Below are 16046 nucleotides of genomic sequence, written 5' to 3' on the forward strand. Positions count from 1 at the left end.
CAAGGGTGGGCGCAGAGGGGGAAAGGTGTCTGCCTCTCTCATTCCGAATCTCATCCGCTCCCCTGATTCTGACCCCAACCAGCTTCCACAAACCCTGTCCAAACCAGCCCCGCTTGGAAATTCACTGAGTATTTTGATTCTAGAGCTAATAGCAGGGGTGACTACACACCATCATCACCAGCTACCAGTCTGTCTTGAGTTCTGGTCCCAATAGCGTCTTTTGACACTTTGCGCATCTCACATTCAGCATTCTGTGCCTTTCTCCTTCCTTGTCTGAGGCTATCTGAGTGCTGTATTTGCTTCAGACTCTAAACATCCACAGCTTAGGATGGGGCACCTGAGCTTCTAGAACACTCGTCCTGAGCCTTCCCTGCTTAGGCTCCTCCCCGGCTCCTTATGGGGAGGAGCTCAGAAGCATCTCTCTCAAAAACCCACAATCCGAGGCATCTCCTTTCAACTCCTGATGAACTTTGAAGGCTTCCACTAAGTGCCGCCACTTCTCTCCCACACTGGGACTTACCTATGAACATTTTCTTTTCTTTTCCTTGCCTCGTTTTCTTCATCCCTGCAGGCAGATTCCTCCAGAGAGCAAAAACTCCCAGGAAAAGAGGCATTTTGGATGGCTAAGTATTCCAAAGGATTTTACCCTTTAAGCACAATGAAGGCTTTTTTTCTGGTATTGATTATTTTGAGTGGATTATTCTCAAATGCCTCTTAAAATGTCATTTCGTGGAAATTGTAGTCAAATTGAAAATATGCCTTATAGAACAAATTTAAAATAAAAAAGATTTCAGTTTATGCTGAACTGAAACTTCTTCATGAGCATTAGGTACTGGTCGCTGCAGTGCTATCTCAGATCTGCCTGATGCCCATCGGTATTCTTTACCAAACGGCCAAACATAGCAGATAGGCTTCCAACTCCCTCCCTCCCCGCTCTGGCCCTAGTGTTCCAAGGGAGCAGGGACCAGAGGAGCACTGTAGAATGAGCGGATCCACACCCAATTCCCGTTTCCAGCTGTGTCTCACCCCGGCCCGCCAGCATGCCCACTGTCCCCGAGGCCTTAATTCCATGGTTCCATCTTTCCAGAGAATAATGGAAAAACCCCATTCTCCTGCCTTGGCTAGGGATGATCATCTGCTGCTCAGGGTGGGGAGAGTTTCTAAGGCTCCAATTTTCAGCCAGGTCCTCCCTTTTCAACCCTGCCTTCCACCTCACTTCCTCTCTGCCTGCTACCTCCAAGCCTTCAGGATGAATTTTGGTTGTATTTTCTTTGCACTGATTTTAGTTAGCAACATTCCATCTACTTTCCACCTCCCAGATTACTGTATCTTTTCGTCCACTGGTGTCTCCTCTACCATTCTTTATGAGCTGTCCTTTAGGGCTTATACCTTCTTTATTCCTTTACTCTTATTTTAGTGGGGCTTTGAGAAAAAGAGACCAACTAACATAGGATTTACCTACTCTGTTTAGAGTCTCTATGGTTATTTTTTAAAAATTAAAGTATGTGTTAAGTTTATATAGGAGATTGGTCTGGTAGTTGTTGGAGGAAGATTTAACTTAACCCAACAAGTGGTATTTTCTTCTAAAGCAGAGGTGACAACTCAAAGGCCTACAGGAGCATGAAACATGGCAGCAAATGAGAGAAGTAAGCTGAGAAGGCAGAGGTGGGAACTGTGGCAAACTGGAGAGGGCCAGAGACCCCCTGAAGGACACAGCAGTGACTCGGCTCCAACTGAGCACGGAAATTTGCACCTAGCATTGCCAGCTCCTCCAATCCTCCTAGAAAACCCAGTGATAGATTTGCATTTCAACGTCCTGATGTTCAGGTGTTGGCCACTAAGGTTAACTATCTGCCTGTAGAATTCACGCGGCCTGTTCCCACTCATTCACATCACCTGCAGAAGGCTTCCCTGACAGCCCACACTTACCTGAAGCCCAACCGCATCCCCATTAGCTGTATTCTTCTCCATCGCTTATTGGTATCTCTCACTGCATTAGGTATTGTGTACACGTGCACGTGTTTCATTGCCTGTTTACCTTCCTCAAATGTAAGCTCCAAGATTGTGGTACTTTTTTCCACTGCTAAAGAAACATTATTTAAAATGGCGTAGTAGGCCCAAGGCTAGCCGAGTGCTGCATTTGCTTCAGACTCTTTAAGTTGTGACTACTATTCCCGTGCGCTAGCTCTCTGCACGTGGTCTCTTGTCTTAGAGAGAGGAGTTACACAAAACCATTTTGAACTTGTTGGAGCACTTTGTGTCGTTAGATATATTTTTACATGTTTCAGTTCCCCAACTCGGAGATACCCATGTTAGGAGCAAGAGCTACATTTGGTTCCATCTTCCTGCTTTACCTACAGGGGGCATTTAATAAATATCTAATTTTCTCAGGCACATCAGCCAGCCAAACAAACAGGAGTTGAGCTGTGTATGACAGGTAAGCATTGGAAAAAGTAAGGTATTCAAAACTGTCTGATTTTAGGAGTTATGCACTTTGTACCATGACAAATGATTTCTGGAACTCTGACACCTTGTTACTGCTCCTTAAAGATAGCAACATGCTTTGAGATAGAAAACATTGATGGCTGGTATGATACAAAAGCCAGCAGAGGCCTCGTGCATTTATGCCGAAAAAAGGCTTTTGTGACTTGTGTCAAATAAACATGATAATGCAAACATGGCCCTATGCAAACAACCGCTAATATGATACAGGGATGTTACTACTCAAGGTAGTGTTTTAGTGAAACAGATTAGTATGGTTTTCAAAATTCTTTATTATAGGTGCTCAAGGACTTCAGTTTTAGCCTATTAATGCATGGACAACCATTGATCCAAAACCAACTGTACATAATCAATGTAGGTGTGTTCTTAACTTCCCTGTCCAATATGCTACTGTAAGTTTTAAAATGTGAGATTAAGGGTGAAGTGACATCCTATCATTCCAAGGGAAATTCTGACATCACAGCTATAGGTAAAGCTTGGTGGAACCGTCACTTAGAGTGAGGCGGGCTAGCCCCTTTTTCCTCTCCTGGCCATTACAATCAGCTGTTACAGATGCTGAACGCTAGGAGGTAGGGCCCCTGCGAGCCCGTGGCTGACTCTGGAGGCGTGAGTGAAGCAGGTGGGACCACTGTGTGTCCTCCCCTGCATGGGCTTTGCCCTCCTCCACACTGCTTATGCACCTGGCTCCCAGCAGATGGGAGACACCTAACTCCTGACAATGGGTGTTCTCTAATAACCTCTCTAGTCCCAAGATGTCCCTTGGTCCCTTTTCTGGCCCATAACAGGGTTACAGTAAAACTGATATAAACATTGTCCTTGAGGTTAATACCCACAAGATAGCCCCTTAAACGGGATGGCTGGAAAATGAGGCCTTTTAGATACTGCAGTTACTAAATATCCACCGTGAGGCCCAAGGCAGACTAACCAGCCACGACCAACATTGATTGGAATGTTTACAGCAACTTGACCTAAATTAAGATTTTTAGTTATCCTCATGAATCTGTGGACAGGTAAGTTAGCAAGCCCTATATGTTTTTTGTTAACTGAATATCTCAAAAGATTTTCATGGCCCACAGGGATGAAGTAGAATGGAGGAAAGGAGAGAACTGTTTCTCCTGGCTGGGTATGTTATGCTCAGATCTTACCCACTCCTGTTACCCTGTTGACTCCCTGACTCATCAGTGATGTCCACTTCTTTGCTTTAGCTCTAACCTGCCTCCAGAGCACCAGATCCGTTACTTCCAAGTGTCTGATGGGGCCTCCCCTATAGGCATCTTTAAGGCAACAAGTCCAAAATGAAACAGTTTCTACTCCGTACTCACAGCTATGCTTTCTAGCCTTAAATCCCTGTGATATTTACATGGCTCAGTAGCCACCTGAGTGCCTGTGTTGCAGCAGATATAAAAAAGAATGAGATGCAGTCCTGCCGAGTGGGGGAAGAGCCAGGTGAAGATGTAAGTGCACCCTACCAAAAGCCACGTGGGCACGATGGAGGGGATGCCCTGCTCCATCCCGCAGTCAGGGAAGACATCAGAGGAGGGGACACTGGAGTTGGGTCTTCACAGTGTTCTTGAGTAATGTCTTACGTACTCTCCTTAGCACCTCAACTAGAAAAGGTCCTCAAGGCAAAATCCTTTTCTTACACGCCTATTTCCCGCACTCATCAGGGCACTCAGTGCACAGCAACCAGCAAACACCTGATGATGCTTGGTCCAAGGCATCGCTGACCCGGGCGCCCCAGAAACAGGCAGAAGTTGAGCACAGCCCATCCACCAGGCGCCACACAGACCTCTCCTGTGCCGAGCTTCTCTACGTGGCTTTGCCCTGAAGAAGTCAGAATGTAGTAGAGTATCTCTTTTTTTTTTACTCCTCACGAAGACTTTCTCCGCTGAGATAACTATAGAGACAAATTTTACCAAGCCTTTTCAGATTGTTAAACGTGGACGGTCTTGCCACACCTGCATCATCATAGCAAACGCACAGCACGGACCATCTGCCCAATTCTATTCTAAGTACTTAATACATGGTTCACGCATTTAACGTTCACACCGACTCTCCCTGGTGGGCGCTATCGTCATCCGTAAAATGGAGATTTTACAGGTAAGGAAAGAAGGGATGAGAGGCGAGGTGACGCGGCCAAGGTCAGAGGGCTGGTTAAGTGCTGGGCAGGCTCCACGGTCTCTGCTCTTAGCTACTCCCCTCATCCTGCTGATTTGGAGTGTTCGTCACATCACATCTGTCTTTTACAGTCCAGGGAGTGTTAAGAGCTAAGTTGGGGTATTTGCAAAAACAAGAACGGAGTGCTCACCAAACTACCATTTATTTAGCTTTCCTCCCTTCCATCTAAGACCAAGCTGATCTCTAAACAAGCATCAAAAGCCGAAGCTCATTAACATCAGTGTGAGTTTCAATAAGGTGAACACTACAATCATGTACAATTACATTCTAATAATTCAATGCCCAAGAGCCCTGTGAAACAACTGCGAAGGCCCAGGATTATCACAGTATGCAAATGCACCAGGAAAATCATTACCTACTTAGTCCCCTTCATTTTGGTGGGTTTAACAGGAGAAGAATAATCCATGCTCCAAGACGAGATTTCATTTTACAGCTGTAGTAACCAAGTACATAAAAGCTTGAATCTGTCCCAATAGCTTCTAAAAGATTTTTCCCAGAGTGTCAGAGGCAAAAATAATGAAATCTTGCAAATGTACAGTTAATAGGACCCTGGTGGACACTAACTTCAAAAATGCATGGTCTGTAAGACATTAAAGGCTTGATTTTAGTTTCTGCACTGTTCCTGTTAATAACAATGTCTAATTAAAACATCTGTAAAATACTGATAGTTTTAATTTTACATAAAATTTCCAAAACAACTGTTACACGGTATAATAGGTATCTGCAATGAATAGGTTATTAATGGAAATATTATTTTAAATTAAAATCCGGTTCTAAATTTAAATTAGTCATCTCTGGCTAATGAAGAGAAAAGAAGTCACCCGTGCTGGGAATACAGTAGAAAATCTACTTTTCAACATCTGTTAAAGCAAATTCACTGTCTCACTTGGGCGAAAGGACAATTCGCTTTGCTGCTTATGTCTTATACTCTGCTTGGCACTTCTGATGGAGTTCACAGTTGAACTTGATATTAAAACTACAGCCTAATGCACCTTTTAGTGCATTACTTTATAATTTAAAAACCACCATTCGACTTTATTCACAGTCTGAATTCCCCCCTCCCCTCCTGTTTCCCAGTGAGGAGACAGCAGCGAACACTCGCCCCCGCAGTAGCGTCTCCCTCCCAGGCCTGCCCAACCTGATGAATATTTTAAAAGGAATGGCACAAAATCTCAGCTTTCCCTTTCTTTGGGTCTCATCTTCTGTTACCAACTAAAACAAAAGGGATTAGTGAGGCTTAGTTGCTGGCTGCAATTCAATGCCTTTCTTTCTAATTAATGCACAATAAAAGAGGGTTAAAACAGGATCAGCACTGAGTGGTACGTGTCTATCGATGCTGGCATTGAGTTGGGAAGGGATTCATTCCAGACAATGAAAAGCTGCGTTTAGAGTTGCTTCAGATGCACGTAATGGTTCACAGTAGATGCTGCAGAATGTGGTCCACAGCGTGAGGAAAGCTCTCACAAGTCAAGTAAGGAGGTGGATTAATTTTTTCTTCATCTGCTGCTCGGTATTTCCCTGAAACGAAAGTAAAGTCAGTGAACAAAGGCTACGGCCAGCATGCCAAATGACTCCTAGCCCGTGAGCACCTGGGCCGCCACAGAACCACTCTCACAATTACTAGACAACCAGGGGTTCCGCATCTCCCAAAGCACCTGGTATTGAGGCTTTAGGGTGCAATGAGGCAATTCGAAGAAATGTCACATTCAGCGTTTTCCCAGGCCCTTTGGTCATTCACAATGGACAGTCACAGGTACTGGGTCACCTGACAGCTAAAGCTCCCTTCAAATCGTTACAGTTGATGAGATCATTTTCTTTCCCCTACCTTCAGCCCTAAAGACAGAATGGTGATTAAATCCACGCTTTAAAATGGAAGCCCAGGCCCCACAGGGCAGAGGCCTCGTCAGCAGCACGTGCTGCTGCCAAGCAGAGGCCTGGGGAGCCTGGCAAATGAGCGCCCAGGGCCGGGGAGGGAAGGAGTGATGGATGCTCACGCTGGGGCCAGGCAGGACAAGCCGCAAGGCAGGCGCCACATGACAGGCTCACTGCCTAACTCTCCCCGACGCTTGAATTCAAGACAGCCTGCTGTTCCTAGTGCCTGGCATATAATTGAACACCGAACGCAGCAGAGGAATCATTCCGCATGGTGGTCACAGAGAGCTTCTGCAAATGTAAATCAGAAGGCGCATGGTACCTATTTAAACACCCTTAACGGGTCCCAATACCCTTCAGAAAGAATCCAAAATCTCTACTGTTGCCTACCGGGCCCTTTGTCATCTGGCCCAGCGACCCTCTAACCTTTGCCTGTGCTGCTTGCTCACCAGGCTGCAGCCCTAGACTGCACCTGGCTCCTTGGAGGGCCTTCACACCTGCATTCCCTGGGCCTGGAACCTTCTCCTCACCTGACTGCCTCCTTCATGCTCGGGGTTAGACCCCACCTTCCATCCAAATTAGATCCCCTGCTTGTTCTTCCCTCTCCTAGCGCCTGTTCTTTGCCTCCACAACATTTACAGCAATTTGTAATTATGCATTTGTTTAACGTCTGTCTCACATCTAAGACTGGAGGTTCCCTGAGAGCAGGAACTATGTGTGTTATACGCCCTGGTGTACTCCTAGCACCTAACACGGTGACTAGCACACAGTAAGCATTTCATAATTTTTTTTTAAAGATCGGATGAAGGAACGGAGGGAGGGAGGGAGGACATGCCGAAGGCAGGTCCCACCCTGAGCTACTAGGGCTGCCTCTGCACTTTGCCTCTCTCCTTGCTCTCTCATCCCCTTTTCTGTCACCTCTGCTATTTATTCTTCTGCTTTTCCCAGTTTTCTCTGCCTAAACCCAGCTCCCTCAACAATGGACCCACCGTTTTCTACAACTACCACTTTAAGAGGCTTTGCCTAGCAAACACGAAGCCTGAAAAGCCCCATTTTCCACACTTTTGCATTGGGGTGAAGCTGCTTCCTCTCCTATCTTGCTGACCATAAATTCTTACCAGAGAGGAACCCGCGTCAGATGGACAGAGGTAATTAATACATAGCTCACTCACACTAGCACTCTCAAGGCGCCTGTCCACAGTGCGGTCCACGCAGCAAATTCTACTGATGGTTTTTTTCTCAAGCTGAAATCCCATTAAGTATGTATTCCTTTGCAAGGTTTCTACGGGCCTTATAGGTAAATTAGTGACTAACTATTGCTATACCACCTACGTCCTGGATCCAGTGGCCCAACGGGGAAATACATAAGTTTTTTGTCCATGGAGTTAAGGGTTTCTAGAATGCTTTTGCTTAGTCTCGCTCTGCAAGTGGGGTTCCTAAAAAATTGACACAAGTGGCTTAGGTAGATGTTCTAGTTCTAGCACCTAGCACTGTGCCTGGTACACAGCAGGTGCTCAATAATGTCTGCTGAGCGAATGAAGCAGCCTGCATCACTCAAGCCTGACTCACTTGCTGCGGCAGCCTGTGCTCTCCTGGCTGGGTGAATGATGAATGGAGGGAGAATACAGGAAGCGATGTTGATGACATAGGACAAAGAGAGATCCCATTTTTTTCTAAATGATTGTTTCACATGGTAAACAGAAATAAATTCTGGTTAGGATTAGTCAAAAATCTTTATTAACAAATAACTCAGCAAATGTATACTGAGCATCTATTTTGTGCTGCCCATTGAGAAACAAAATTGCTCAAGGCTATCCACAAAAAGCAGTTATTATTGAACGTGCATTAAAATATTTACAGTAATTGTTAAACACTGGGAAGCCTAGCACGAGTCCACTGCACTGAGTTACAATCTGTCAATGGAGCTGGCTGTTCTGCACGCTTCTAGAACAGTGGGCTTATTCATGCTTTTTCTGAATGAAGAACAACAGTATAAATGTGCCTGTTTTCATGAGCCGGACTTAGATGCTTTACTAATTATACATGTTGGATTTGATTGTGTTATCCCATTGGCTTCTCTAAGACTAAACTGATGCCTCTGTGACAGGCCGGTCACAACCAACTGCCAGTCAGAAGAGAGGGCAGAGCCAGCGGAGACCGGCCAGGGGGAGCTGGGCCTACCCGGACACGGGCACAGGTCCCGTTGTGCTGCTTAGTAAATCCTTACTTACGTGAGCTAAAGAAAGAAAACATTCATGAGAATAATACACAAGGGCAAAAACAGTTACCTGAGGATTTCTTCAATGACCAGAAAATACAATTGCAAAAGGCAGGAATTTGAAAATAAAGATACAAGGGAGTGTGGCTATTTTTCTTGACTATTTCACACTTCTATCACGGGGCTGTAATGTTCCTAGGAAGGTGATGATCATTTCGACTGGGGAATTAGAAAAGACCCACTGCACTGATTCTAGAGTGATGGGGTCACCGTCTGCAAGGCTCCAGTGGTTCACTCCAGGCCCCAGGACCAAGCAGCCGGTGTTTTCAGTCTTTGTTCATGGGGAACCTTGCCACACACTTCTTATCCAATTGTAGCTCCAACTGCATATTCTTATTTCTATTTTTAAAGTCAAAATAGTTTTTATGCAACCACACTTTCTTGAACAAACATCACAGTCACTTTTTCTAAAAAATTTCCCAACTAACTCTTCTGTGACTTTTATATTTAAATCTTCCCTTTCGTGAACAGCCTGTTAAAGACTTTTACTACCATTATATGAAACCAGGCAAATGAGCTCACAGAAACATCTATGGAACTATTTATCCGCTACTGGATTTATAAGAGCCCTGTGACAATCACTGGACGAGATTTTTGGCTGTCACGTGCTATTAGTTCCAAATGTAGCAGGGGTCATTTGGAGGCGGGGTGAAGGGCAGGAACCTTTTCATTATAAATGAAAAAGCTCATTAACTTCCCAATCCAACCCTACTCACAGCTCCCATATTTGTTCTTTCCTTACCTTGAAAGGACTCCACATGGATTACTACGAGGGCTGGAAGGCACCAGTCCAACCCCATCATGCTTGCAGGGCCCAGAGAGGGGAAGAACCTTGACCAGAGTCTCCCTCAGCTGGTCAGCACAGAGCTGTGACCAGGACCCAAGACACTTACCCAGTCAGTGGTACTCGTAACACTGAATTAGCTGAATCCTCCCCAGCGAGGGCTTTCCTTTTCCCTAAATTTACTGAAGGGACCATACAGAGTAGCCCTAATTTTGGAGCAGGAAATAACTTCCTAAACTTTTAATTACTAAAAACAGTAAGTGAAAAGACAAGAAAAAAAGTTTTTTCTTTTCTTTTTTTTTTTAAAGTGCAAAACACTAACACAAAGAATCAGATCACTTAGCTGGTCAGTTCCTAAAGAGATCAACTTCATCATCTTACAGCTGGCACAAAAACAGAAGGGATTTTTACATGGTCCTTTGCTCCATTCTGATGTGGTGAACTATATATCCAGGAAATCATATACATGCTAATCGCCAACTGTGAATGGTTATCTCTGGGTAAGTGTTAAAAGACCTCTGAGCCCTGATCTTCCTACCTTTGTATAGCACAGGCCCTCTCCCAGTGTTTTTTCCCTATAATCCTAAACCCATTTTATTTCTGCTTTGTAGCAGAAAAAGAATAAAAGTGCCCAGGGCTCTGCCATTTCTGAAAAGACTGTTCTTTAAGCAACTATGTATTCAACCATGCTGTTTGAGAAAAGGCTTATGGAGAAGATACATACCAGTTTTCACTAAGATGCCCAGCATGCCGGCATTCTGAGCCCCACCAACATCGTCCCTGCAATCCTAAAAAGCATTAAGAGAGCATTTAGTCCAGTGTCTACAGTTACCTAGCCAACACACCTTACCAACTGATTTAATCGAGTAGGCTAGGATGGCCAACTATAATCCCATGTTTTTTTCTTAAAATAAAAAAGAGAGGAAGATGTAAAAAGGGGTGAATCTCCATGTAATACTCCAAGGAAGCATACCACATTTGGAAGGGAAGAGTAACAGGTGGAAGGTGTACAATAAAGTCGTAATCCCAGTAACCACACAGAGAGTAGAGTTACAATTCTTCATGCTTTGCCACACATACATCTATCTCTTCTTTAAACAGATCATGGAAAAAAGCATTCTATCCATTTGGCGGCTTTTAAAGTAAATAATCCAACTGCAGACAATGAATGAACTAGATTCAGAAGATAGCTTTTCTGCAGCCCACATAATATATTATCCTTACTTTCCATCCAATTGTCCGTAACAGGTAGAATCAAGTCAAATCAGTACACTTAGACTCTGTGGCTGTCTGATGTTCACTTCACACTTGGGAACAACAGATCTGTCTGAAAAGGGAGCTCCTCTATCCAATTCTTATCCAAGACAGGGATAAATATATTTGGTTGATTGTGATGATGAATGCAAGGTAATTAAAAAATCCAAGGACTGGAAGAATCATCAAGAAAATCAACTCTGCCACCTCATGTCTATAAGTGGGATTCTTCAGATCATGCCTGAAGAAAGGTTTTTTCCCTCAAAAATCATTAATATTGTTCAACAGCAGCCCTTGCAAATGAGTTTCAGAATGTCTAAATCTTCATTCAAGGTCCAATTTAAAACCTTTTCTGTTACAGCTAAACTTGCCCTGTTAAAGAGTGGAGATGAGGAAGAGGGAGAAGGAGAAGGGAGGTGGGGAAAAGTCGATGAGGAAGAGGAAGGGAAGACCTGCCACTCTTGGGTAACAACCCTCCACACAGCTGAGCACAGCTGTCACATGCCCGTCCCACCCGCCATCCTGTCCCAGTACCAGCACCTCCTGGGATAAAGAATTCTGAAATCTCCAGCTCAGATAACCACTTCTTCAGACACATTTGTCTAGGAAAGGCAGATAAAGCCTTGCCAAGAGGAACAGGTGTGAATGAAAAGACGGTTTCTCAAAATACCATTGAGTTCAATGATTGTCCTATTTGATTTCAGGAGAATGATTATAGTAACAGAAGATGAAATCAGGAGGACCGGGATACATTTCCACCATCCTAAGACAAGACAGCTAGGAGGGAGTCCAGAGGCCCCAGCAGTTCTACTCCCAGCTGTGCTACTAATTAGCTGTGGGAATTCCGACACGGAGATTGATCTCTTTGGGCTTCAGTTTCCCAGTCTATAAAATGAAGAGGTTTAGAATAGATAATCATGATGGTCCCTCCCAGCTTGACATGTTATTATTTAAAAATTGAATATAATCCTTGCCACCAACTTACCACGTGGCAGTGTGCTTGCCAGCTCCTTTCCCATTATGACACCCTGGAAATGACATTTGCCTAGTATACTGGGGTAAGCTGACAAGGTGCTCATGGCCACAAGTGACCAGCCAGGGCCTCTAATCATCTCAGGCTCAGCCCTGCCACTCAAAGGGCTGAGACAATCAATATCTTTAGCTATTTGTGGCACACTGATTGGGAAGTTCTTCTGTAGAGCATACGCCAAGAAAAAAATCAATATTGGTAGAATTCTTTAGGTATAGAGGTTGTTCTCTGAATAAGTAGCATTCAAAAAAATTTACATTTGTGTAGGGGTTTGCCTCCAAAAGATACATAAAGCATTTAATTGCCTTGTAATAGAATGGTTTTTTGAATTATATGTATTAGGTTATTAAATATGAAACGTCCGATTTCCTTAAGTACTAAGTTTGACAGTTGATATCTCTGACATTTCACTTTGACATTTCTTGTTTTATTTTTATTGTGAAAGTACATCCTCATTCTTTCAAATGCATGGTTTGGCTTGTGATTATCTTCCAAAGTTTTTTAAAGAGCAATTTTTGTGAAACCACGAATAAGTAAAAAGTTTGTGTTATTTTAGAATATAAGTTCCATCCTGGCACCAATGCTGTGCAGACAGCTTGAAATATCAACAAAATGTTTGGGAAAGATGTGGCTAATGAGCACACAATACGACGATGGTTTGAGAAGTTCCATTCTCGTGATTTTAATCTTGAAAATGAGCCACATGGGTGACCTGAGACCAAGGTGGATAATGATGAGCTGAAATCTGTAGTGGAAGCAAATCCATCTCAACCTACGCGTGAATTAGCAGCAAGGTTTGACATTGCTATTCCAACAATATTGGGCCATCTGAAACACATCGGCAAGGTAAAAAAGACGGATAGATGGGTTCTGCATGAATTAAATGAGCGTCAGAAGAGAAATCGTCTTGAAGCTTATCTTTCTTTACTGTCACAACATAAAGGTGAATAATTTCTACACTGTATTGTTACATGTGACAAAAATGGATTCTTTTTGACAATCACAAGTGTTCGGCACCATGGTTGGATAAAGATGAGTTGCCAAAACTCAGTCCAAAACCGAATATTTATCCAAAAAAGCTAACGGTGTCTGTTTGGTGGTGCAGTGCTGGCATTATCCACTATAGCTTTGTGAAACCTGGTCAACTGATTATAGCAATGTCTACAGCAACCAACTGGACAAAATGATGAGGATGCTTGTGATTAAGCAGCTGACACTGGTCAACAGAGACAGGCCAATGCTCTTTTAAGACAACGCTCAACCACATGTCACACAAACAACACTGCTCAAACTACAGAGCAATTTGTAGGAGGTTGGACTTGGAAACTCTCTGTTATCCACCATATTATATTCACCAGACCTTGTACCAACAGACTACCACTTCTTCTAGGCTTTGGACTACCTCTTGCAAGGAAAAATATTCAATTCTCAACAGGCTGTGGAAAATGCCTTTCGCGATTTCATTGCCACTTGCTCTCCAGGTTTCTTTGCTGCTGCCATAAACAAGCTACTACAAAACTGTGTCGACAGTTTAGGTGCATACTTTGATTAATTGTACTGCTTCTTGTTTGAGATATAATAAATTAAACTTTTGATTTGAAATCAGACATTTCCTATTTAATGACTATACACACACACACACACACACACACACACACACACACTATGGAGAACTGTGAGAAATAATTAAAATTTCGGTTCTTTAAAAAAATACCACTGACATCTACAGGAAAGCCCATTTTATAGGTAGCCATTCATACCACCTATATCGTCAGCAACAAGAAGGTCTGCCTCCCCAAAGCAGTGTCTTAAAGCTGGTTCTCCCATCATGACAGGTGAGCTTGGAGCACCTCCTGGGCTCTTCTACTTACATCTCCTATCATGACGGCCTCCTCGGGTTCACAGCCAGTTCCCCGCAATGCTTCCAAAAAGAACGTCCTCTCTGGCTTTCCCACCACTGTGGCTTTGGTGTCTGTGGCATACTCTAAAGCAGTCACAAATGGTCCAGGCCCCAGGGCTAAGCCATCTTTCCTCTTGTAATACCTGGCTTTGTGGATTGCTATCAGAGGTGCCCCATCCAGGAGTAACCTAGGGAGACCGAGAAAATGGAAATTGGCTAAAAGCAAGGCTTCTATGACGGGGAAAGAATGTCAGACTTAGGAAGAGGTTTTATTCACACAGAAACAAATAGTTTCTTATTAACTTTTAATGACTTGATGTCTTCTAATGAATTCACAAAGAACTTCTGGGAATTACACTCAGATACACTAAAGAAAGGTGATAGATTATTAAATTTGGGATTGCTTCAACCTTTTACCTTTAGTGGTTTCAGACATTTTACCCAAATCGCCAGAGAAAGAGAATTAAGAGAACTAATGCTAAATAAGATACTCAAGGGAAGAAGCTTAACTTAATGAGACAAGTTGTTTCAACCTTCCCTAATGGTAGGCAGGAGGCTCTTGAGCCTTTTACAATACTACACAATTGTTGCTGCAGTGACATACTAAGTTAACTCCTAAAATATTTGAATTCCTGTTTCTTCTACTACAAAATCTAAGTTCCTTTTTAATTCAGAAATTTAATAGAGCATTTTACAAGAGTTTCTGCTTATACTTTTACCTCTTTATTCTACCTTTGACTGTTTTTGACATTACTTTGCAAGTCAGGCCGTCTTCCCTGAAGAACACACTAACGAGGTCTAGGGAGAGCTTTCGCTGTCAAGTCCCTTTCCTTCGTCCTGATACAGGACAAACAACACTCTCCCACCGAACAAAAGCGCATAAAGAGTTTTCCCCATTAGTTTGGTAAGCAAACGCTATGTACAGCTAAGGCTCCTCATTAGAGACAGGCAAAACAAAACAAATAGAAAAATCCCCATGAATTTAATATTTACCTCCCAATATCCATCTCAAAACACGTCATCATCCCAATAATGCACCCTTTAGTCACATGGCAGAAGTACTCACACACATATTATCATCTAATGGCATATAGGACATGACATATTTCTTAAACTGCTTTTAACCAATGTAATACCTCACTAGCTTAATTTACTTTAAGTCATCTAGTTGGTTAAAATATTTACTATGTCCATCGAGGAAAAATTCATCACATCTTACCCTTCAGTTACAAGTAATTAAGTGCTCAAGTATGAAACTGCTAAATTCTTGTCAGTGGGCATGGAAATGCCTTCCTATGGGAGATTCAGTATTCGGACATTTATGATTAAATATTTTATTAAGAAAAAACCAATATTGGACTATTACAGGGCCTTACTGTTTGTTACTACATATTGCTCACAGCATAGGAGAGATCCTTCAAATTTATTTACTCATATTAATACAAATTTATTTCGTAAAGCAGATCTTGAAATCCAACTGTTAGGAAACCTGGCAAAGCCACTCCACTGGCCTTAAAGACCTACAGCTGACAGCAATGAGATAATGCGATTTCTCTATCTCCCCTCCTGCCACCCCATCCCCAAGCCCATTTATTTGTTCCTCTACCTCGGAACTGAAATTCTTTATGCAACAGACCTCAAAATTGCTTTCCACTTATATAGCTAAACTAAAAACTCATTTGATTTAGCTTTGTTAATATTTTATTATATATTAACTGGAGATAAGACTTATCAGCCTGATTGATGTGCCTACTTAATTCCCAGGCAGTACTTCAGTGCCTGCCCTGGAAGAGTAGAAACTGTGGGTTCCTCCACATTTCTCTAAATGGGATCTGGTTCTACACTAGGCTGGAGAAGATATGCTTCTCTCAGGGAAATGGTTCCTGCTTCTCCTGTTCTTCTCTGCACAGCATAAACTTTACTGAATCCTTTGACGAGCCAAGGCATATTCAGGATGGACTGAGAGGTAAATGTTTTATAGGACACAGAATAAAATATCTTTTATAATCAAACATTTTTTAAATATCAAAAATAAACACCCTGATACCTGGAGTATTTTTATACTTATTAAACAGTTGGTTGTTACTATGGTTTGAATGTGTCCCCCAAAATTCATGTGTTGGGGCCAGGCGCGGTGGCTCACACCTGTAATCCTAGCTCTCTGGGAGGCCGAGGCAGGCGGATTGTTTGAGCTCAGGAGTTCCAAACCAGCTTGAGCAAGAGCGAGACCCCGTCTCTACTAAGATTA

General features: G+C 43.0%; 1 protein-coding gene across 1 annotated transcript in view; it reads right to left on the minus strand.

The window, feature by feature from the left end:
* Window positions 1–4806: 4806 nt before the first annotated feature.
* HDHD2 (haloacid dehalogenase-like hydrolase domain containing 2) overlaps window positions 4807–16046 on the minus strand; it is a 38986-nt gene continuing 27746 nt past the window's right edge. Inside the window, exons 4-6 of the mRNA XM_012642633.1 lie at window positions 13770–14029; window positions 10339–10402; window positions 4807–6198 (exon numbers count right to left, since the gene is read on the minus strand). Of these exons, the coding sequence (XP_012498087.1) occupies window positions 6095–6198; window positions 10339–10402; window positions 13770–14029 (428 nt within the window). The 3' untranslated portion in view covers window positions 4807–6094. The remainder of the gene's footprint in view (window positions 6199–10338; window positions 10403–13769; window positions 14030–16046) is intronic.

Source organism: Propithecus coquereli, unplaced genomic scaffold (assembly GCF_000956105.1).
Source record: "Propithecus coquereli isolate 6110/MARCELLA unplaced genomic scaffold, Pcoq_1.0 Scaffold181, whole genome shotgun sequence".
NCBI classification, from domain to species: Eukaryota; Metazoa; Chordata; class Mammalia; order Primates; family Indriidae; genus Propithecus; species Propithecus coquereli.